Raw genomic sequence first — 22,634 nt, 5'->3', positions numbered from 1 at the left:
CATGCCTACTGCAGAGATTATGAGCTGCTGAGAAAGAGATTACATATGTTCACTGGAATTCAATTCCATGAACTGCAATTCTTCTAGACTCTGGGTCTACTGACTAAATTAAATACATCCCGAGGAACGGACAAATACCAGCAGCCGATTTGCACCCGCAGAACATTGGAGAAGCGCGACTAGCCAGATCGGGCAGGCGGGACCTTTCCACAAGGAGCAGCGGCAGCGGAAGAGGCCACCTTGAACTTCCCAGCTTCATGCATCGCCTTGCGTCTTCTTATATAACCACTGCTCCAACGGTTTCCTTCTTCCTCCTCTCCCTCTCCCTTTACCTTCCCCGTGCAGCTACTTGACTGTTGAGCTTGCCTTCCTCTCCCTCTTTGATCCACCCTTACCCTCTCCGGAGGTTCAATTGCTGGTGCGCTCTGTTCGCCTTTGTTTGTTTTCCTTCCCTCCCTCTCTCGGACGTTCTGGTTTTAAGAGCGCCGGTCGCTATCCACCATGCGTTTCAACGCTGCTTTGACTTCTGCCCTGGTCTCCTCGGCTTCCATCATGGGCTATGCCCATGCTGAGGAGACCGAGAAGAAGCCCGAGACCACCTCCTTGGCCGAGAAGCCTACCTTCACCGTGAGTAATTCCGCAGAATGATATGAGGTGCTGCCCGCGCCCTGCTAACTGCGTGTTTCCAGCCCACCTCCATCGAGGCTCCTTTCTTGGAGCAGTTCACCGATGACTGGGACTCCCGGTGGACTCCCTCTCACGCTGAGAAGGAGGACTCCAAATCCGAGGAAGACTGGGCCTATGTTGGTGAATGGTCTGTCGAGGAGCCCACTGTCCTCAAGGGTATGGAGGGTGACAAGGGTCTCGTCGTCAAGAACGTCGCTGCCCACCACGCCATCTCGGCCAAGTTCCCCAAGAAGATCGACAACAAGGACAAGACTCTGGTCGTCCAGTATGAGGTGAAGCCGCAGAGTAAGTGTGACAATTGCTGCGCATGCTGGGTGCTGGGACGCTAACGATAGTCACAGACTCCCTTGTCTGCGGTGGTGCCTACCTGAAGCTTCTCCAGGACAACAAGCAGCTCCACCTCGACGAGTTCTCGAACGCGTCTCCCTACGTGATCATGTTCGGTCCCGACAAGTGTGGTGCCACCAACAAGGTAAGATCTTGCTAAATGCTGCTTAGTGCAGGTGACTGCAACAGGGACTAACAGCTCTGTCTTTTTTAGGTTCACTTCATCTTCCGTCACAAGAACCCCAAGACCGGCGAGTACGAGGAGAAGCACCTTAAGGCACCTCCCGCCGCCCGTACCTCCAAGGTTACCTCCGTTTACACCCTGGTCGTCAACCCCGATCAGACCTTCCAGATCCTGATTGATGGCGAGTCCGTCAAGGAAGGTTCCCTCCTTGAGGACTTCAACCCCCCTGTCAACCCCGAGAAGGAGATCGACGACCCCAAGGACAAGAAGCCCGCCGACTGGGTTGATGAGGCCAAGATCCCCGACCCTGAGGCTACGAAGCCCGAGGACTGGGACGAGGAGGCTCCCTTCGAGATTGTCGACGAGGAGGCTACCATTCCCGAGGACTGGCTCGAGGACGAGCCCACTAGTATCCCTGACCCCGAGGCCGAGAAGCCCGAGGACTGGGATGATGAGGAGGATGGCGACTGGGTTCCTCCCACTGTTCCCAACCCCAAGTGCCAGGATGCCTCCGGATGTGGTCCTTGGTCTCCCCCTATGAAGAAGAACCCTGACTACAAGGGCAAGTGGTCTGCTCCCTTGATTGACAACCCGGCCTACAAGGGACCCTGGGCCCCCCGCAAGATTGCCAACCCCGCCTACTTCGAGGACAAGACTCCCTCCAACTTTGAGCCCATGGGCGCTGTAAGTGTACCTCTTAATTCTAATGCTAAGGCTTTGGATGACTAATGATGATGCAGATTGGTTTCGAGATCTGGACCATGCAGAACGACATCCTGTTCGACAACATCTACGTTGGTCACTCCGCCGAGGATGCCGAGAAGCTGCGCCAGGAGACCTTCGATGTCAAGCACCCCATTGAGCTGGCTGAGGAGGAGGCCAACAAGCCCAAGCCTGAAGAGAAGGCCGCCGAACCCAGCGTTAGCTTCAAGGAAGACCCCGTGGGCCACATCAAGGAGAAGGTCGACAACTTTGTCCGCCTCTCCAAGCAGGACCCCATCAACGCCGTGAAGCAGGTTCCTGATGTTGCCGGTGGTCTTGCCGCTGTTATCGTCACCATGATCCTTGTCATCGTCGGAGCCGTTGGTGCCAGCACCCCGGCCCCTGCCCCCGCCAAGAAGGGCAAGGAGGCTGCTGGTGCTACCAAGGAGAAGACCGGTGCGGCCTCCAGCTCCTCCGCAGACACTGGCAAGGGTGGTGCTACCAAGCGCACTACCCGCTCTTCTGCCGAGTAAAGTGGTGCAGCTATCGGTGGAACAGCACGCAGGAAAGAAAGGGGGAGAGTTTAAAAGGCGAAAAGGTCAAACAAACAAACAAACTAGGGATATCCTAACTACATTGTGTTTTTATTTTATACCTCTGTTGCAGCGTTCAATCAATGTTTCTTTCTGATTCCATGGTGAGAAGGCCAGCTGGGTATCAGCTGCCGCCTATACAAGGAAGAGGACAAGCAGACCTCAATTGGGGGGGTTTCTTTGGGAGGTTAATGCAAGTGAGATGTGTAAAAGTAGCCAAGCTGCAGAATTCTACTGTTGGTTTCTCTAGTTCACGGAATGATCTGATAGTTTTGTGACTTTCCAAGCGGTGTCACATTTTTGTGACCGATCGTCTGGGGTGCGGAGTCCGAGGTTCCTGTACACCGTCATCGGAGAAGGGCCGACACCAGCCTGTTATTCGCACAGAAGTTGCCATCTCCGCAAAGAGTTGAATGTAACCCGCAGTTCCCATCAAGAGCATATTTAGCTACTATACAGGGACTACCTATGGATAGATCGTAGTAGATGCTCTCTCCAGGTCAGCGAGCTAAACACTAAGTATGCTTCGAGATTACCCCATACAATGACTGGATTGGGCAGGCAGTTCCGGGTGACCATGTGATTGGTTGGAGACGCCGAGCGTTATCAGAACCTCGGCGGAAAGCGCATCAATACGGGGAAAGTACCAGACCCAGTATGAACCTGGTACCTGAACGGCCTCCACGTATTTATCTACTTTGCCTCCCTTCCTGCTGTCCACACCTCCTCCCCCTTGAATTATTTCCCTTGCTCTTCCTTGTGATTCGGGCTTTCTTCTCAAATCATTGTCCTCCTGACCCCGAACATCCATCTCTCACGTTTCTTATCTTCCATCTTTCAATCATGGCCGCCCGTCGGTCTATTGTCCGTTCCATCCCCGCTCTCCGCGCCGCCTCTCCCCGCACGGCCGTGGCCACCTCCAGATCTGTAGCTGCAGCTTCGGCCTCGAGGCGCCTTTCTACTGTTATAATGCCCTCTTCCTCTTCGACAACTTCTCCTGCGACATCTAAGCTCTCCTCATCCTCACCTGCCACCATGTCAGCAACACGTCGACTCCACGCTACTGCCCAGCAGTTCACCCCCGCAACTACCTCCGCGGCTACTACCGCCACCGAGTACCCGACGGACCATAGCCCCATCGCCAACCCCATCGACACCGCCAATTTCCTGGACAACCAATTTGTGGCTTCTAAGGCTACTACCTGGATCGATCTGCACGATCCTGCTACCAACAACCTCGTTACTCGGGTGCCGCAAAGCACCGATGAGGAACTCCGTGCCGCCGTCGAGTCGGCCGAGAAGGCCTTCCCAGCCTGGCGCGCAACCAGCGTCATTGCCAAGCAGCAGATCATGTTCAAGTTCGTGAGCTTGATTCGTGCCAACTGGGACCGACTTGCTGCATCCATCACTCTCGAGCAGGGCAAGACCTTTGCCGATGCCAAGGGCGATGTTCTCCGCGGTCTTCAAGTTGCCGAAACAGCATGTGGTATTACCACCCAGCTAACGGGCGAGGTGCTCGAAGTGGCCAAGGATATGGAGACCAGGAGCTACAGAGAGCCCTTGGGTGTGGTTGCTGCCATTTGTCCTTTCAGTAAGTGATCCTGCATCCGTCCTGCAAGCTAGGTGACATTGTCCGACGCTAACCGCACCCCCTCCCCTCGGCAGACTTCCCCGCAATGATTCCCCTGTGGTGCATCCCCATCGCTACCGTGACGGGCAACTGTCTCATCCTCAAGCCATCTGAGCGGGACCCCGGAGCTGCAATGATCCTGGCCGAGCTGGCCCGGGAAGCAGGCTTCCCCCCCGGTGTCATCAACATTGTCCACGGCTCCGCCAAGACAGTCGATTTCATCCTCGACGAACCCGCCATCAAGGCCATCAGCTTCGTCGGCAGCAACCGCGCCGGAGAGTACATCTACACCCGCGGCTCTGCCAACGGCAAGCGTGTCCAGGCCAACCTGGGCGCCAAGAACCATGCCGCCGTAGTCCCAGACTGCAACAAGAACCAGACCCTGAACGCCCTCGTCGGAGCGGCCTTCGGTGCTGCCGGCCAACGCTGCATGGCCCTCAGTACGGTCGTCATGGTCGGCGAGACTCAGGACTGGCTCCCCGAGATGGCCGAACGGGCCAAGGCCCTGAACGTCAACGGAGGCTTCGAAGAAGGCGCTGACCTCGGCCCCGTCATCAGCCCCGAAAGCAAGAAGCGCATCGAAGACCTGATTGCCAGCGCCGAAGAAGAGGGTGCGACCATCCTCCTCGACGGCAGAGGCTACAAGCCAGAGAAGTACCCCAACGGCAACTTTGTAAGCTTCCACCCAACCCCCTTCCCCGTCTCCTATCCAGCTACATCTTCTCTCTAACCAGCACCAAAACCACAGGTTGGCCCCACCATCATCACCAACGTAACCCCCGAAATGAAATGCTACAAGGAAGAAATCTTCGGCCCCGTCCTCGTCTGCTTGTCCGTGCCCACACTAGACGACGCCATTGAGCTCATCAACAAGAACGAGTACGGAAACGGAGCTGCCATCTTCACTCGCTCCGGTTCCACGGCCTCTCGCTTCCAGAAGGACATCGAGGCCGGCCAGGTCGGTGTTAACGTGCCCATTCCTGTGCCGTTGCCCATGTTCTCTTTCACCGGCAACAAGAAGAGTATTGCCGGCGGTGGCGCTAATACTTTCTATGGTAAGCCCGGGTTGCAGTTCTACACGCAGCAGAAGACGGTGACTAGTTTGTGGAGGAGTGAGGACGCTGTTAGCACTAAGGCTCATACGGTCATGCCGACTCATTCGTGAGGGATTGTTTTCCAAGTTGCATCAGATATGATTGTTTCTTATTATGAAATACCATTTAGTTCGTGTTTTCGGGGTTTCTGATTGTATGGGATTGTTTTAACTCGATTGCATACCTCAAATTGGCTCTGCTTTTGTCCGCTTATACGCTTCTCGCGCGGATGTCATTGGTATCTCCTAATCTGATATCATCGTACCTCGGTCTGGACAAGTGGACATGTGATTCAGTACGGCCTTCTACATTCCGTGACTACCATACATATGTGGAAGTTTTACGAAGAGTCTTAGGTATAGTTTTTTTTAGGGAACATAATGATATTTCAATTTGCGGGACATCCCTAGTCGAAACTAGTGCGGACAGCATTTCTGCAGTCACATCTTGCAATGGAGCCCTGCCTCTAGGGTTTTAGTGTTAGGGCAGTAACTACCCTGTCTGCCATGCATCCTTTCCATGATGTATGCCAGCTTGCGAACAAGAGCGTCTCACGTAGGATGCCCTTACTCAGCCCGTGGCTTGACGAAGCTGTAGACCAGCCGGGCCAGCTTGTAGGTTTTGCCCTTGACGACAGCAACACGGCGAGTGTAATAGCGCTTGCCGTCAATGATTTCGAATCCCCAAACCTGTTTATTCTGCGTCAAAAATTGTCAAAAGGCGGGTAATATGAAGAAACAACGAACCTGTTCGGCAGTCCAGCCGCTATCTAGGTTCTCCACAAAGCTGGAATACCAGAGCCCCTCTCCCTCGCCAAATTCTTCACCAGTTTCATCGACGACAAAGCCCTCAGACGGACTTCCGTCGGCTAGAACTTCTCCTCTAAGGAATTTGTAGACCTGGGGCTCGTCGATCTTGGTCTCGAATTCTGTATAAGGGCGCACCTTTCCGTCCTCGCCCTTAGAGCCCCGGAAGAACCGCGACTGACCTTTGAGGTGACCAAAGATGTGGTCATCGTGCTCTCGTACCTTATTGTCACTAATACGCCTCTCGGTCGTACCCTTGATGCCACCGGTGACAGTCTGGTCGATATCGATGTGCCATACAGACGGCTCTGCGGCATCGGGATACTCATGGATGGAGAGGGTTACTGTTGCGACGCTAAGAGCTTTACGCATGAGCCAACTCATTCCTTGCTATGACACCCACGGCAGTATGTTAGCAAGACAGTTGCCGCCTTGAGTCGTATACATGGTTGACTTGTAGAGCCCACAAATGGGCTGTGGAACTTACCAACTCGAGAATGGGCTCTGAGGGGTTGGAGAGGGTTTTGTCCTGGAATGAATAGGGTCAGTAGAGATCTTACGAAATAAAGGAACGGGAATCGGTACCATTGTCCACTCTCCATTGAGGTTCTTGAGGTTGCTGTCTGCGGGGGCAGCCATGGTGATGGTACGATGAGGGGTGAGATTGATAAGATACGAGACTGGAAAGTAGGCGGTTATATGTAAGAATGGGTGATGGGGATGATGACCAGGACAACAATTGGTCTGGTCACAAGATGATTAATGAGGAATCGGCGATGGTCGTACAAGAATGAGTTGGGGGAGTGGAAGGGGAAATGGACGTGGAGCAGCGCCGACAATCTGACTACTTATATGCTGCAGGAGTTACTAGATGGGGCTTCATGTGATGGGCTTTTCCATTTCTATCGCGGGATTGTGACTTCCGCCGAGGCATCTGACACGTGCCACCGCCTATTTGATGTTGATTTGGCGACTGGCATTCTGGAGTAGTACTACTAGTAGCTGGAGGTGCGCAATAGTTCGCCGTGATGGTAGACGTTGCTCCAATTTGGCTGAGATGGTGTCATGGATCGACGACTCGGTTGCGGACTATTTATTTCTAAAGTGTAAATAATGGTCCGGAGTATTTGCTGACCGACGAGCACATCCTAGTAATTACTCCACGTAGTAACTTCCTTGTAGAATAATGTCATACCTATAGTAGTTATAAATATATATAGATTATGCTATTCAAACTAATTCAGCAACTATGTCCTTGTTCCATGACAGGCAAACACACCGCTTCATTCATGGTCAGGTACCCGTCTTTTTGATAGTTTGGTTCTCTCCCACATTATATCTGCCTCAGGCCACAAATGATGATGCCCCTTTCACGTGCCCGCCCGCGGAGGAGCCCCAAACCCATCAATCAATCAATCATGCTTCTGTAAATATACTACCCAGCCTGTCCTTGTCTCCAGTCGGCCATTATCTTGCTATTAGAAAAAGCAATTGGCCATGTCTTTCAATAGGAAGTATGCTGGTCTTCCCGACCTGGTATGTTACGCCCATCATACCTCCCTCCTGCCCCATCTCAATCAACCGACTACTAACATCGTTTGTTTGGGCCAGGATCTCGCTCCGGATATCTACGAGACCCCCGATCTGACCGACGAAGCATCCACCGTTGCGGTTAGCTACCCCGCCTGACGCCTGCGTCTGCCTTTTCCAACGCTTCTAGCTGCTTATCCTTGACACTACACTCTATAGACTACAACTATCCGCACCGCATCCAATGTAGACGATGACGCCGGCTCCAACTCCGACATCGACCGGCAGGGGATCAATGCAGACGAGGCACGCGCCCACTTCTTAGGAGCCACGGTCGACGCGCGCGATGTCAACTTCTCCGACAGTATCGCGATGAAGCGGAAGGCATACAAGAACAAGAACCGTCGCCGGCGCAGAAATGAGAACGGTTCAGAAGAGCCCGAAGACATCAGCGACAGCGAAGAGGAAAGCCTAGAGAGGAAGCTCGCCCGCCTTCGCAGGGAAGTGGAGGAACTGAAAGACGAGATGGCCGCTCGACAGACCGATACCGAACCAGAAGCCGCCGAAGGGAAGGAGCCTACGGACGACGGTGTCCTCGAATTGAGCCGCGCCCTGGACAACCTCTATACCTCCCGCAGCGACAACACGGGGCTACACTCCGCAGCTGCAATCCTAGCACAAAAGATCGCAACCAAATCCACATCCGAAACCGCTGCACTCAGCACCCAGAACGCAGACGCCACACAACAACCCGAACCCACAGCTCCTTCATCCTCGGGTGTCCTCGCCCACGCCGCAGCATTCGACGGCCGTCTCGCCCTCATCGAAGCCGCCATGGGCATCTCCAGCTCCTCCAACCCCTTCGTCAGCGACGGCATCTCCGAACCCGCCCTCCAGCCTGTCCTCCCAGCCGTCGACCACCTCACATCCCGCCTCACTACCCTCATGAACATCCTCGTCGGCCCGAACCCCGTCTCCGCCGTGCCAACAATGGGCTCCGCACCCCCCTCCACAACAGTCACCACCCCGCATCTCGAGACCCTCTCCACTCGAGTCCGCAAACTCACCGCAGACACAGAAGCCCTCGCGTCCGCGCGTAAACGTGCCGTGGACGCCGCCAAGGCAGCTCAGAACGCGCGCATCGCTTCCGCCGCTATCGAGCCCTCAGACATGTCCGTCTCGTCGTCCTCCGCTACGGAAGTCGACCCGGCTGCTACACAGCGCGATGAACAAGCTACCAAGATCCAGGCCCTCTACGCTACTCTCCCTACAATCCAGTCCCTTCATCCCATCCTTCCCAGCGTGCTGGAGCGGCTTCGCTCCCTTCGCGCTATCCATGCGGGTGCTGCACAGGCTTCGGAGTCACTTGATACACTGGAGAAGAGACAGGCGGATATGGCAAGGGAGATTGAGCAGTGGCGCGAGGGTCTGCAGGTAGTCGAGGAGAAGATGGGCCAGGGCGAAGCAGCGATGAAGAGTAATATCGAGCTTGTCGAACCTTGGGTGCGGGATTTGGAGGCGAGGCTGGATCGGTTGGAGGGGCAGGGCGCATGATTCGGAAGATTGTGGAATAGTATGAACATATAACTACTAAACTTCTTGTAACTGTAGCTGGTTGATAGTAGTACTGAGTACCCATATATCATTTGTCAAGCGAAATACCATCAGCAGCAATTCCGATAGCAATTTAAATTTAATAGTATAGATACATGGTTTTTGTTACCTTACGTCACTGTAAATGCTACTATAATCTATAAAAGTATATGTCACAACGATTACCACAAAACTTAAGAACTAGTAGTACTACTAAGGGTATATATACAAAACCTAATCTACCAACTCAACTTATACCTCCACCCCCCTCTTCAAAATCCTAATCTTCGGCTCCATTCTCACCTCAACCCACCAACCCCTCGTAACCACATTCCTCACAAACTCCCTTCCCTTCTCAAAGAGCCTCACCCCCTCATCTCCAAACACATACGCTACCACTTTCTCCTCCACAGCCCCGACAGCCTCATCACCAGGACGGACGATCCTCAGCCCTGCGAACCCATCAACTGTGTCTACGACTTCCCAGGATCCGAGGACCTTCTCCGTCTCTTCACCTGGTTCGACCAGGACGTAGTCGAACTGTGACCAGAACGTCGGTGATGACTTGGTGGTTTCATCTTCGGTCTTGTCGTAGTGCCAGGAGGGTTTGATTGGCTCTGAAAGAGGAGAGGAGGAGGAGGATGGGTGTTGGAGAAAGCGGGTGACGCCTGTTTGGCAGGCGAGGTTGCCTAGGTAGACGGAGATGGAGTCGGGGGATGAGGAAGAGTTGGTGTTCTCGGCGTAGGCGTGGAGGGTATTCAAGGCGTGAGCACCGGGGTAGTTTGCCGACGAGGCGGGGAGGAGAACGAAGGTGGAGAGGAGGAAGGAGGCGAAGGTGGATGCGAGCATAGCTAGGGAGAAGAGACGGTAGAGGAGGGATTTAGTCCGATGGGTCCAAATGTATGATGCGCCGAGAGAGGCGGCGGCAGTGAGTGCGGGCATGGTGTAAATGATGAAGCGCCATTCCTTGTGGGGTTGGGCGCTGTAGATGGCGAGGAAGAACAGGGAAGGGATGACGGTGTTGGCCGCGAGGCGGCGGGTGGAGGGCTGGAAGAGGGCGAATGGGATTCCCACGGCGTAGGTTAGAGGGTTGAGGAGGAGACGGGGAACGGCGTTGGTGAAGTAGAAGTGCCAGGGATGGGTGCCCCAGGCGGAGGCTTGGCCGGAGATGACGTTGAATTTGAAGGCTGCGAGTTCAGGCCAGAGGGGGTATTGTTGCCAGAAGAAGGAGTCCACGAGGACGGTGGAGGTGAGGCCGACGAGCAGGCCAAGGATGCCGGCGGGGATAATCTCGCGCTGAATGCTGATGCGACGGGTCGCGAAGAGGAAGACGGTGTTGGTTGCGAGGAAGATGGCCAGTTCGGAGCGGAAGATGATGCCGGCGACGGTCATGAGGTAGAGGGAGAGACGGGCCCGTTTCTTGTACACTGCGGGACTCACGGGCTCTGGAAGGATATATCGCAGGGCCAAGGTGGTGAGGCCAAAGGCGAACATGTTGGACAGGGTTCGCGATGCGTAGTAGAAGATGTGGAATTGGCTAGTTTGGAAGAGTAGGTACCAGATTGCGGTGGTCTTGCCGGCAGTGCGGCGCAAACCAGAAGCAAATGCAAGCAATGAGGCAGCATTAAAGAGACCCAGAATGGCGCGTGCTGAAGTAGATCGCCATCGTCAGAGGCGCTGCTCAAGCCATGCTAGAAAGAAGCACATACCGAGGAATTGTCTGTCAATGTTGGCCTTCAACCAGATGAATGGCTGCGACAGACCGGACAGCATCACGGCGCCAACGAACGTCCTAGGGACGGCGCCAGGGAAGGTAAAGTGATCGTATTCTGTGCGCAGTATCTCGGAGACATTGCGAGTCGGGATCCCGGAGGACAGTATATCATGAATAGCCTGAATGTGGAACGACTCCTCTACCTTGGTATAGGGCGCTGCGGCGAGATGGAGGAGAACGAGGGCCGGGATTGCGGCGAGGAGCAGCAGGAAGACTAGAGAGTAGATCAGAATACCGTGCAATATAGAGAATGATGAATGACTACCTACCGACATCTCTCCCCATGATGACACCCTAAGCACCTTCTTTTAATGTCCAGAATACTTCTAACAAGAAGACAAGAAAGAAGAGTATATCCAAAAGGACAACAACATCCCAGCGGGTAAAATTACGTATGCCGCGATACTGCCGCCGCGGCTTCTCCGCCTCTCCTCCGCCATCTCCATCCAGTATCTCCGTTTCACCACCACCGTTCAAGAACCATTTCAGTCTACATTCCTCCTTCCCCTCCCCCAACCAGCCAAGATGTTCTTCTTTGGTCTTGGGAAGCTCGTCTACGGTGCGCATATCCCATGTCTCCCCTCTCCCCCCAAACGACTCAGCTCACAGGAGACAACAAGTAACTAATTCAATCGCATAATCACAGTCATCATCCTCCTCATCAACTCCCTCGCTGTCCTCTCCGAAGACCGCTTTCTAGCCAGAAGTACGAAATTCCCCATCCATCACGAGGAACGCAATAAATGAATAAATGAATAACTCATGAAATTAAAAAACAGTCGGATGGGGCCGCACACAAAATGACCCAGCCTTCGGCGCAACCTACGATACTACCAGCGTCAAAGCGAAGACTATTAATCTGATTGCGAGTGTAAGGACTGTTATGCGAAGTACGTCATCCCTCTTCTCAAATTGTGATTACGCTTGCGAAATGGTGGAATGAAAGGAAAGAAAGAAAGAAAGGGAAACACAAGCTAACCGACTGCGGGGAATTGTTTAGTACCGCTTATTGTGATCAATACGATAATTATCGTGTACGAGCTTATTCTGGGTTAAATTGGGATGAAGCTGAGCCGGAGATAATATGAAGGAATGGGGAGTTGTGTTATAAATGCATACATACATGATTACTACTGCTGCTGGGATTCTTGCTCCGGTCTGGGGGGCTTAGAGAGGGTGTGTTTGTATTCCAACTTTTTCTTCTTTCTCTTGTTCTGTTCATTGTACGATTGAAAATGGATTGAATGTGTTGGACAGAATACGGATCGACGCTTGCTTTCCTGCTGTAGTCATATGGGGATGTGCGAGTGCTTAGCTCCTAGTGCTAAGGATGAGACGCATGTGTATGTCTGCCCCGTACCTCAAGTCCGAGGTAGCTACTAGGTGGTGTGATAATAAGCCCTTCTGCTTCAATGTTGATAGTTTGATTACTATCTAATGCGTGTACTCGCATCAGTCTATATACCACGCAATGTTGATACATATGGTCTATCCCACGGACCCGAAGGATGAAATGCTCAACATGACCAGACAGGATATGACAAGTCCAGACCCCGACTTCACTCTCTTCCTACACGAAGAACTGCGTCCCCCTATTTCGCTCCTGGCATCGGCGGAGGATGTTTGTTTCATTCCTGAAAACCCGTCACGAACCCCATTTCTCCATAACCCATTTTTGAATGGTAGTAAAATCGACAACCTGAGATAACTTGTAAAATCCAAAATCCGAAAAAAACATCAGTCGCCGAACGCCTCACTTGCCCAGCTGTGTGACCCAGGCACGGGTATCACATGATCGAATAGCAGTCGAGAAGATATATAGCAATAACAAGTGAAGTAATGGTTGGCTAAAACGACATGCAGAAGCAAAGTTCGAAGACATCACAATGCAGGCAAGAGCCAAATGGTGGGTGAAGAAAATAAGACAGGGACCGGACCCATTTCAAACCTTGCATCCACTGGCAACATGCCCGCACCCTGAGCAATATCGCCAAATGAAGGAGCCGGTAGTGAAGAGAAATGTGATGATACATCAAGAAAGTATGTACGGAAAGTCCACGTATGTTATGTGCAAAAGACGAACAATAGATGCATGCTTGGTGCAACCGGCGAAAAGCGGGCCTTAAGAAAGGATGCTGAACGATTTCTTCCGGATGCTGAAACTGCGCCATTTCCCATGCCCTGCCCGGTCGCCCTTAGGACTCTTGAGAGCGTCTGGCTCGTCGTCTTGACCTAAGGGCTTATGAACGACGTGTGATTCCTTTGGCGGGGAAGCCTTCCGCGGTGAGAGCTGCTGGACGGGCTCCAATGGCACTGGATTCGGCGTTAAAGGTTCGGCACTAGGAACCGACGGCAGACCAGATGACGAAGCACGGCTTTCTTTGTCTTTGCCTAAGCGCTGACTGAAGCTCTTGCTGCCTCGTTTCAACCGGCTAAGACCGTTGCTGGACCTCTTCGGATCGCCGTCCTTGCCGTTCTCCGTAGGATTGCGTCGATCCTCATCTGCTTTCGACGCTTTGCTGGCCTCCAGGGCAGCCTTTAGTTCGGCTTCCTCGCGTCGCTGATTTTCCTTAACCCTCGCTTCTTGTTCTTTCCGACGCTGCTTCTCCATCTCCTTTTCAGCTGCTTTGCGCTCTTTTTCTTCTTTGGCCCGCTCCTTCTTGGATTGGATGTCACTCTTCTTTGGGCTCAAAGGCCGGTTGGCAGTTTCAGGTATTGGCGGGACTGGGGGTGGAGTTGCTACCGCGGGACTTGACGGCTCAATGTCCGGACCAGGATACTCGGTATGTGTGGGTAGCTGAGGTGCGGTGGGGGCTCGTCGGAGGCCCGTGTGTCGTTGAGGCTCGTCTTGCACGGGGATCTGCGAGGCACTATGAACATGAGCCAATCCCGCGGGTTGGGGGAAGCCGTTCGGTTTCACAGCAGCTTCGTTCGCATCAGCCGCACTGGCATTCATGTTCTCCATTTCTTGCTCCTTCAAGACAGCCTCCAACGTGGTCTCCTGGTAGAATAGGACGTAGGCACATGCTAAGCCGGGCTTATCACCAAAGAAGTTGCGCACGTAATTCTTGTCAACAGGCTCCACCATTTCATCATCAAAGAGCAGCCATCCGCGATCCTGCGTCTTGATGATAGACACATAATGCCCATGGTAAGGACCGCCCCCAATGTGAACCACCACGGCGTATAACTCGTATAGGCGATCAGGATCCTCCGCATCGTCTGTTGTATTAAAGAGGCGAAGATGGTAAGGGTACACAACCCGATGAAAGAGCTTTTGCAGTCGCTGAAGATCCTCGGTATATTTAAATCGCTTGAGGTGCAGTGCCAAAATTCGCGGGAGGCGCTTGATTTTCATGCGTTTCTCAGCCTCCTGGAGCCCACCGCAGTTATCGCAGTGAAACTTGTTTCGCTCGCAGAGCATCTCTTCTGCTGAGAATTTCCTTAGGCACGAAGTGACTGATGAATGCTGCTCCAGATCTACCGACAAATCCAGAAAAATCTCGTCACGCTGGGAAACATTCTCACACGTCAAGCACTGTGTCTCTGATGTCAAGGTTCCCTCGAACAGCTCGTGCACCCATCGAGTTGTGTTGGGAGTTTTAGAGCCCGAACTGATCGACTGCCTGGATGAGTCGGTGGTGTCTGCTGGCGGCAAGCTCGGTATAGGTTGCTTCATGGCTTCTGCTTCTACATTGGCAACTACTTCGTTAAGCACAAGGTTCAGAAATTCGTGAGCATCTTGATGCATGGCCGACCGGAACATCTCATTCTCACGGCGGAGAACGTCCAGGAAATGCTGCGGTCGTACGATACCTATCCTGGACTGGCTCGCAACGACAGATTCGAAGATATCTTTGAGGGATGTGAAGAGCGACTCTGACATCCCATAACTGCCGGCATTATTCTTCGTTTCTAACAACGGCAGCGACTGCAGAGCAATTTTCTTTTTGTACTCCGAGGAGTCCTTGTCTTCGGGTTTCGGTGGCTGAGCGGGAGGTGCGCCGGGTCGCTGAGCGTTGGCGAGTCTCTGTTTCTCCGCTTGTGCCTCAGCTTCCTGATTCGCGGCGAAGTTCTGGTAGCGAAGGTTTTTCGCCAACGCAGCTTCTAGGCTTTCTATCGGCGTTCGTGTCGGATAGTTGAGTACGGCTTCGCGAAAGGGAACTGAATAGTAGAGACACTGCAAGATTGAGTTACAGTAACTGCGAAAAGGGCGATTAGTGACATGACTCTGGGAGGGTGTTTCTCCCCTCTACTGAATGATTGGTACCGATGGTCCACTCACCAAGTATTTCCGTACTGAATAACAGAAGCCACTGTTAGCAATTCCGATAAACCGGGGTATGGGTTTGCAGAATGGGCCAACTCACGTTCTCCATGCCGAAAAACTTGTCACTACCGTCTTGTCGAACCGAATCCGAACCCATTTCCTGCAGCATCTTCTCCAGCGGGGTAATCGGAAGCGCCAGGGGTTCTTTCTTCGCGGGAGTCGCCCCGACCGAAGGAGTGGAAGATCCCTGAAAAGGATGCAGTCAGCATTGTGGTAGTTGTGGCAAATGGTGATGGAGACGCGACAGGTTGGCTCTCTAGCGATCTTGAGGGCTTGCCGCATGTCCTTTGAGGTTTCCCTCAAGGATTGTCGACATATCCTGGCGAGTTTATATGCCCCAAGGACGTTGAAGGCCAGAGCATACTTCAAGGCAAAAGAAGCGCGGCCAAGTCAGCAAATCGAAGGACTTACCACATCTCTTCGGAAACTCCTCAGAAAAGACCCCATGTTTATCGCAAAGTCTCAAAGACCTTAGTATTCAACTTCATCTGGTAGCTTTCGCGAATAAAGTAGCCGACACCGGAACCGAAGGGGAGTGGATGTGAAGCGTTAAGACGGCGCGCAGGCGAGGCAGCCGGTATGCGACGGCAAGTACAGTAAGCGAAGTCGAGTAGAGATAGGAGGGTTTGTGAGAGCAACGGTCGGCTATATGATGGGGGGTTTGAGACGACCGAATGACAGCGACAAAGAATAAAAAGAAGAGCGTCTAGATTCTCGGCATAGGGTTTCCAAAATCCGCGGATCCGACGAGCGTTTGAGGAAGGGCTTGAGGGGGTGGGTGTGGATGAGTGAGCCAGGAATGGGGCGGAACGTGAACGGGCGGCGGAAATCGAAGGTGGAGAACGCTGCGGTCGGAGGGAATAAGGCACAGACGAATTGAAAGCAACAGGGGTCAAAGGGATGTGTAAGAAGACGAGCAGGCAGAATGAAAGGCTGGACAAGGAGAGGAAGAAGGTGAACAAGAGAAGAAAGAGAGAGAATGAGTGAGAGGCAGAGGTAGAGGGAGACAGAGAGAGGAGAGGCGGGAGTAGGGGAACGACGTTGTTGGTAGCCGGATTATTCCCCAAGTCAGGAACCTCGAGCCATACACAGTACACAGTTTGATACACCAGTTACTCTTGAGTGGATACTGAATACAGCCTTTCACATCTGCCTGGGTAATATTACATGGGGGTTCTCCCGTAATGACGGGCGGGTGCGCGGGCCCGAGCGGTTGGGGGGGCAAAACCGATTTGACTTTTGGAGAAGAACGCTTCGAGGAGGGGAAAGATGGCTTTGACGGGTGCTACTGTCACAGACCGGGGGAAGAGAGAGACTTTGAGCCATCATTTGGACGGGAGCAGATTCCCAGAGTTATCCGAGTCTAGATGTTCTGGTTCTCTTCCCCCGCAAAACTGGTGGTGATTGCAAAGAAACAGCCGGCCGTCTTCTCGATCTCACTCCACGCTGGTAAACCTCAGTCCTGGGTTTCTTTACCCAAGAAACACCCACCAGTATTTTACAGTGGTTTTCAAGATTTTTTAACTCATCCCACACATCTTCCCAAAAGAGACATCCGATGAACCAGCCCCCCCGTCTGTGTTCCCCCTCACTACTACTACTCTACTCCTTTCTCTCATCTTGATCCTAGCGAGTTCAAGTGGCCCCCTATAGCTGGCTCAGCTCTTTATACTACGTCACAGTTTCCATATATTAAGGTTCCTCCACAAATATACCAGCCTACACCGTGCAATGCAATCTAACACCAGAAGAGAGGAGGGGGAGACATTTGAGGCCGGATCCACTGGCCTGTAATATACCCGGTGGTTCTCCCCTTCCGCCGTAAACTCCGTCAGTTACTCTTAAATCCGAAGAATAATTGACCTACTTCATACATTTAAGGGCCATTTGGCATGCTAAGAATCCGGCTGTCCATGTCTTCTCCTATTCAAGCCCTGGTGTGACAAGAACAAGAGAAGATAAGCCGTGCAGAGAATTGATGTGTAAGAGAGACAGAGAAAGCTTGCGCGGAACAGGTGGCCATCGGGTAATATGGAAGATACGAGTCGTGAGGTGCGGTTGCGTCGATGTCGAACACCACCGCTCTGATTTGTTGCCAGCCCATTGGCATGGCTTAGCTTTTCCACGAGCCTTCTGCGGCCGGTACTACCTGAAACACGCATAGGTTGCGTTGAGATGCGTGGGATGGCTTTGCTTTCACTGCAGGCATGGAAACCCAACCTGAGCAGAATACTGTGCATTTGGCAATAGTCATGACTGGTGTTGACGAAAGATAGAGGGACGAGATGCTGGAACCATCCAGCACTGTTATCAGAGTGGTCTATCTATCGAACGGTCATGGACGCGGGATAATGTGCGTGATTTAGCAACCAGTCCGGCCTGGCGGCGTTCTTGGCGGTGGCTTCATGTTGGCAAGTTATCGCAGCGCCTCTGTGTCCGGGGTATTTCTTTTCCAAGGGGGCGGGGAGGTCCCAGGGGAAACTGGGATGGGGTCAGGAGGCCTTCGAGCATTCCGATCCCGTTCTTATTCTGTATTAACTTTGCCATTCCCAGTAGTAGTACATGCAATCGTCATCTGCGTTCTTTTGCCTACACCGTTGTACCTTTCCTTCCACCCCCTCTTTCTGGGGTACGGTCGGGGCCATACCATTATTAGATAAGATCAATACCACCTACAGTGGTATGTCAATAGTTTGCGTTGCCCATATTATACGCTAACCAAATTTGATTCCGCCTTCCAGATACAGTTAGATCGTAAATATTCTGTCAACCAAAACAATGTATACAAAGCGTGTGATCATGAAGCCCTACATGGATATTGATATAAGAATATTAATTATTTGCAATATGACAGATTTATATAGATTTCATGATCAGAAACTTCATATATTTTGTTGTGGTAGGCAGAATACCCTCGATCTTACTATATCAGGAAGGCGGGATCACTAGCGTATACAGTGGGGCAACGCAAACTTTTGACATACCACTGTAGTAAGCGGTTAGTGTACACAAAGCGAACATGGATAGGTACGATGTCATACATACCGTATCACGCTACACCAGAACCACGTGGAAACTCAAGGATCAGAAGGGTGCCTTGTGACCAATCGCATGATTTGTATTGCCCCACATACCCCATCCACCCCAGCATTTGAGATACTAGCGTCATACAAACCGGAGGCGTTGTACGGAGCGGATGTAATTGTGCCTTACACACACACACACACACACACACACACACACACACAAGGAGCAGGGTTTGGTTTCCTTTCCGTTCCAGTGACACTCGTGTCGCTTTCCGATTCTGTCAAGGAACAAGCTGCCACTTGCATCCATGAGAAAGTTAAAATCGGATCGAGTTCGGCAGTGAAACCATAATTTATACGCACGCATAAAAACATAAAGTAGGTCGACATGACAACCTGCTTTTGCAATTTCAACCATGAATACTGCGAAGTTAGAGGACAAACTATTTACGGCGTAACCGATGGTATCCGCTCTGCGCCATTCAGCCCGATAAAGCGCCAGATAACTACAAAGTAATAGGTAACATCATAGCCCCGGGTTAGCTTATTACTTTGTAACTACCAATTGATAAGCACCATGGATCTGGGTTTCAAGCCTGCGACAAATCAATGGTCTTTGGGGAAGATCCATGAGAACAAGCCATAACGTCATTGGGTGGACGTGGGGGCACTAGGGCCTGCACTAAAAGCTGCGGGCGTCTAAATGGAACCTTCCACCGCGCTCGGTCTACTCCGGAGTCTAGTCCGAAGCAGTAAGTAGGTTTTGCTACTGGCGGCTGGTATGGAGGTGTGCAGTGAGAGTGAGTGCCTGGTCAAACCGGAAAACACAATCCTTACAGACGTCAGGTGTGCAAAATACCAAAGTGTAACATCTCCCCATGTGCCGGTCTGCCTCACATCAAGCCACCGTCTCCCCGCCAATAAGCGCCCTGTCCATGTGGGTTGATACTATCCATGTGCTTGAAACTACACGGGGGCAGATCGTGGAATCGGTAGGACCATAACGGGTAGTCAGGGATTCTTCCTGGAATGGTGAGTAAAAAAACCAGTTCTGGGGGCTGGGGCTTGGAGTTGGACAGGTTTGGCTGTAATACTAGCAGTAGTCGTGGTGACTGCGGCTTTGTACTCAGTTTCACTTGGCTCTTCGCCTCGGTCGGATGGCGGAATGAGACCGAATCCGAATCTGATTAGTGAAGTCACCCCAATGAAACTAACCAGCCAGGGCGACGTCCAAATGCTTTAGTTGCAGGGAGTTAGTTACCCCGTACTACTACTACTACTACTACTACTACTACTTTGCATAACTGTGTAAGACTGGAAACTTGTCGCATGCCCCATTCGGTGATCTACCGAGCCGGATGGACATTCCTCTACGGTGTCCCTCTAGCGATGATTTCGAACGCGAAGTATCTCCTGCTATACTTGTAACTATTAATACTTCCTTGGCATGAGGATTCCACGACCCAGCCCAGCTTTTTTTCTGGATAAGCGTCATTTGTCGAATGACCCTTGTAATGGACGGTGTCTAAGATGGTCCCTTTCAAATATCTACCAACAACTCTGGGCATTGTCATAAGCCTCAGGCCATCGATAGACCTAAATCTCGCCATACCGCTTGCAGCCTTGATCTCACATCACTCGCAGCCACGAGGTTCTAGATGTGGACCAGGAATGTGTAGATCTAGCCAGCATTCCAGCTACCATGTGAATTGTTCTGATCTCTGCTACATCGCATGGAAGCGGAGAAACAACCTGCAGCACTGAGCATGACGCAGGGGTATTTCAAAGTTCATTATTCACCAGATAGATAGTAGAAAACCATCATTGGGATCAATGTTCTGAATAAGGATGAGCATACTACCGTATCAGCTTGCAGGCGATAGGGCAAAAACAAAAAAGAAATATGCGACACCTCTGGGACTCGAACCCAGGCGGGCGAACCCACAGGCTAAACAGCTAGTACAGTAAGGTAGTAGCAGGCCTGCGCCTTAACCACTCGGCCAAAGTGTCTATTTGATGAAAGTATAGCCCCTATAGTCGTATATAGTGTACCTTCCATATGTGGTGTCTGACTCACAAATCTCAAACCACCGATTCGCCGACTTCGACTTTGCCTCCAAACATCTTTGCTCCTGATTTTAAGGCTGCCCGTCAATAACGCCGGTTCGCGCGGGTGAGTCCGACCTCAATTTCTTGAATGCACCCCTCACTCCAACCACGCATCCTCCGCTCCGCCCGACGAGCCCTGACGGAGTGTCCCCGGGCCCCAGCGAGCAGTTGCAGACGCAGCACCAGCACCAGCAGCACCAGCAGCCGTAGCCTTCAGCAGCACCAAACCAGCGAGCGGCCAAACATCCGGCAGGCGATCGAAGCCCCCACCATCCCCCACCACCGCCACTACCACATCTCCCTCTCCCACTCGACTTTTCCCTCCTCCCCCTCCTCCATTCTCCCTCCCCATCCCTCTCGTCCGCTCTCCACCATGCCCAAAGAAAAGGAATCCAAGCTCTCCTTCAACCTCAAAACCCCCAAGGGTACCAAGGACTGGTCCGGCTCCGACGCCCTCCTCCGCGACCGCATCTTCTCCACCATCGCCGATGTCTTCAAGCGCCATGGCGGTACTGCCCTCGACACCCCCGTCTTCGAGCTGCGCGAGATTCTCGCCGGTAAGTATGGCGAGGACTCCAAGCTCATTTACGACCTTCAAGACCAGGGTGGAGAAATCTGCTCCCTCCGCTACGATCTCACCGTCCCCTTCGCCCGCTGGCTCGCCATGAACCCGGATGTCCGCAGCATGAAGCGCTACCACATCGCCAAGGTGTACCGTCGCGATCAGCCCGCCGTGAGCAAGGGTCGCATGCGCGAGTTCTACCAGTGCGATTTCGATATCGCCGGTACCTTCGATCCCATGGTCCCCGATGCCGAGATCCTGCGCATCGTCACCGAAGTCTTCGAGGAGCTGGGCTGGAACGGCCGCTATAACATCAAGATCAACCACCGGAAGATTCTGGACGGTGTGTTCCAGGTCTGCGGTGTACCCGAGGAGAAGATCCGTCCCATCTCCAGTGCCGTCGACAAGCTGGACAAGATGCCCTGGGCGGACGTGCGCAAGGAAATGGTCGAGGAGAAGGGCCTGGACGGCGCCGTGGCCGACAAGATCGAGACATACGTGATGCACAAGGGCGGTCGCGAACTCCTTGATAACCTCCTCAAGGATGAGGGCCTGACTGCCAACGAGTCTGCCAAGGCCGGTCTGGAAGATATGGGTCTGCTTATGGATTACCTCGAGGCATTCGGTGTGCTGGACAAGATCTCCTTCGACATGAGCTTGGCCCGCGGTCTCGATTACTACACCGGTGTGATCTACGAGGTCGTTACCGAGGGCTCCGCCCCCGCCGTGGCGTCCTCCGCACCGGAGGCCCAGGCCGTGCAGAAGTCCGGCAAGAAGAGCAAGTCCAAGGGCGGCAATCTGGAGGATGACGACCGCTCCAACGACCCGACCCTGGGTGTCGGCAGTGTCGCCGCAGGAGGTCGCTATGACAACCTGGTGGGCATGTTCCTGCCCAAGGCGCAGATTCCCTGTGTGGGTGTGTCCTTCGGTGTGGACCGTATCTTCTCCATCACCAAGGCCCGTCTCGAGCGGGAGAAGAGCGCCGAAGCCCTCCGCAGCAGCGAGGTCGATGCCTACGTGATGGCCTTTGGAGGTAAGGGCTTCACGGGTATGTTGAAGGAGCGGATGAGCGTGTGCCAGACTCTCTGGAACTCTGGCGTCAAGGTAAGCTCCCCCACCCCCACCTACCATCTTTTCTCCCCTCTTGCTATACACTAATAATCCATAGGCCGAATTCTCCTACAAGGTCAAGCCCAAGCTCCCCCAACAATTCAAGGCCGCCGAACAAGCCGGCGTCCCCTTCGCCGTCATTCTGGGCGAGGACGAGCTCGCGGCCGGCAAGGTTCGCGTCAAGGAAATGGGTCTCGAGGACGGACACCCCGAGAAGGAAGGTGTGCTGGTTGATCTGACTGCTCTGCCGGCGGAGGTCAAGGCCCGGGTGGCTAAGAAGCGAGGAGAGAGTGTCGATGGTGTTGCGCAGCAGTTGGGTGAGATGAAGGTTGATGCATAGAGCGGGAAACCATATACAGGGCTTAGATGGGTTTAACTTGTTTGTGCTAAGAGCGTTCAACTTTAAAAAAGTATAAGGGAAGGAAAGAAAGAAAGAAAGCAAAAATTAACGAAGATGTTCTAAAATACAATACCCCGGGGGTCATTTTCTATATCTTTCGCTTTCAATGGTTCTCCTGGTATAGTATAGATAGATAGCAGTCAAATTGGAGCGACATTATTCTTTACTACTACACCA

At 52.7% G+C, this 22,634-nt stretch overlaps 10 protein-coding genes and 1 non-coding gene across 11 annotated transcripts; 6 read left to right on the top strand and 5 right to left on the bottom strand.

Annotated features, from left to right (window-relative positions):
- Positions 1–271: 271 nt before the first annotated feature.
- Positions 272–2,749, top strand: clxA (calnexin). The gene is made up of 5 exons (XM_026765025.1): positions 272–627; positions 690–972; positions 1,029–1,159; positions 1,229–1,882; positions 1,939–2,749. The coding sequence occupies exons 1-5, from the start codon at positions 502–504 to the stop codon at positions 2,431–2,433; spliced, it is 1,689 nt and encodes a 562-aa protein (XP_026630012.1). The 5' UTR covers positions 272–501; the 3' UTR covers positions 2,434–2,749.
- Positions 2,750–3,225: 476 nt separating this feature from the next.
- BDQ94DRAFT_104394 (CoA-acylating methylmalonate-semialdehyde dehydrogenase) lies at positions 3,226–5,609 on the top strand. Its single transcript, XM_026763409.1, has 3 exons — positions 3,226–4,084; positions 4,159–4,796; positions 4,872–5,609. Exons 1-3 carry the CDS (start codon positions 3,337–3,339, stop codon positions 5,286–5,288), a joined length of 1,803 nt encoding a protein of 600 aa, XP_026630011.1. The 5' UTR covers positions 3,226–3,336; the 3' UTR covers positions 5,289–5,609.
- Positions 5,610–5,632: 23 nt separating this feature from the next.
- On the bottom strand, positions 5,633–6,879 carry BDQ94DRAFT_137242 (uncharacterized protein). Its single transcript, XM_026765024.1, has 4 exons — positions 6,609–6,879; positions 6,511–6,552; positions 5,964–6,413; positions 5,633–5,906 (listed from the first exon to the last, which is right to left on the bottom strand). Exons 1-4 carry the CDS (start codon positions 6,660–6,662, stop codon positions 5,784–5,786), a joined length of 669 nt encoding a protein of 222 aa, XP_026630010.1. The 5' UTR covers positions 6,663–6,879; the 3' UTR covers positions 5,633–5,783.
- Positions 6,880–7,477: 598 nt separating this feature from the next.
- Positions 7,478–9,405, top strand: BDQ94DRAFT_137240 (dynactin subunit 2). The gene is made up of 3 exons (XM_026765023.1): positions 7,478–7,559; positions 7,635–7,694; positions 7,773–9,405. Exons 1-3 carry the CDS (start codon positions 7,521–7,523, stop codon positions 9,105–9,107), a joined length of 1,434 nt encoding a protein of 477 aa, XP_026630009.1. The 5' UTR covers positions 7,478–7,520; the 3' UTR covers positions 9,108–9,405.
- On the bottom strand, positions 9,399–11,205 carry BDQ94DRAFT_167067 (dolichyl-P-Man:Man(7)GlcNAc(2)-PP-dolichol alpha-1,6-mannosyltransferase; the record flags this gene model as incomplete). Its single annotated transcript, XM_026770715.1, has 3 exons — positions 9,399–10,795; positions 10,856–11,134; positions 11,190–11,205. 3 exons carry the CDS (start codon positions 11,203–11,205, stop codon positions 9,399–9,401), a joined length of 1,692 nt encoding a protein of 563 aa, XP_026630008.1.
- Positions 11,206–11,397: 192 nt separating this feature from the next.
- On the top strand, positions 11,398–12,307 carry BDQ94DRAFT_137238 (YOS1 family protein). Its single transcript, XM_026765022.1, has 4 exons — positions 11,398–11,479; positions 11,567–11,626; positions 11,700–11,810; positions 11,921–12,307. Exons 1-4 carry the CDS (start codon positions 11,446–11,448, stop codon positions 11,974–11,976), a joined length of 261 nt encoding a protein of 86 aa, XP_026630007.1. The 5' UTR covers positions 11,398–11,445; the 3' UTR covers positions 11,977–12,307.
- Positions 12,308–12,322: 15 nt separating this feature from the next.
- On the bottom strand, positions 12,323–16,206 carry creB (ubiquitin C-terminal hydrolase CreB). The gene is made up of 4 exons (XM_026765021.1): positions 15,662–16,206; positions 15,291–15,437; positions 15,206–15,219; positions 12,323–15,122 (listed from the first exon to the last, which is right to left on the bottom strand). The coding sequence occupies exons 1-4, from the start codon at positions 15,695–15,697 to the stop codon at positions 13,043–13,045; spliced, it is 2,277 nt and encodes a 758-aa protein (XP_026630006.1). The 5' UTR covers positions 15,698–16,206; the 3' UTR covers positions 12,323–13,042.
- A 296-nt stretch (positions 16,207–16,502) lies between these two features.
- On the bottom strand, positions 16,503–17,557 carry BDQ94DRAFT_137233 (uncharacterized protein). Its single transcript, XM_026765020.1, has one exon. It carries the CDS (start codon positions 17,488–17,490, stop codon positions 17,146–17,148), a length of 345 nt encoding a protein of 114 aa, XP_026630005.1. The 5' UTR covers positions 17,491–17,557; the 3' UTR covers positions 16,503–17,145.
- Positions 17,558–17,767: 210 nt separating this feature from the next.
- BDQ94DRAFT_137231 (uncharacterized protein) lies at positions 17,768–18,062 on the top strand. The gene has a single exon (XM_026765019.1). It carries the CDS (start codon positions 17,813–17,815, stop codon positions 17,966–17,968), a length of 156 nt encoding a protein of 51 aa, XP_026630004.1. The 5' UTR covers positions 17,768–17,812; the 3' UTR covers positions 17,969–18,062.
- A 2,120-nt stretch (positions 18,063–20,182) lies between these two features.
- On the bottom strand, positions 20,183–20,286 carry BDQ94DRAFT_t45. Its single transcript has one exon. It is a non-coding gene; the product is annotated as a tRNA-Ser (tRNA).
- A 121-nt stretch (positions 20,287–20,407) lies between these two features.
- BDQ94DRAFT_137228 (histidine--tRNA ligase) lies at positions 20,408–22,626 on the top strand. The gene is made up of 2 exons (XM_026765018.1): positions 20,408–22,051; positions 22,116–22,626. Exons 1-2 carry the CDS (start codon positions 20,474–20,476, stop codon positions 22,395–22,397), a joined length of 1,860 nt encoding a protein of 619 aa, XP_026630003.1. The 5' UTR covers positions 20,408–20,473; the 3' UTR covers positions 22,398–22,626.
- The last annotated feature ends 8 nt before the right edge of the window (positions 22,627–22,634 follow it).

Source organism: Aspergillus welwitschiae (assembly GCF_003344945.1).
Source record: "Aspergillus welwitschiae strain CBS 139.54b unplaced genomic scaffold BDQ94scaffold_5, whole genome shotgun sequence".
Classification (NCBI taxonomy): domain Eukaryota; kingdom Fungi; phylum Ascomycota; class Eurotiomycetes; order Eurotiales; family Aspergillaceae; genus Aspergillus; species Aspergillus welwitschiae.
This window is presented reverse-complemented; position numbering and strand designations above follow the sequence as displayed.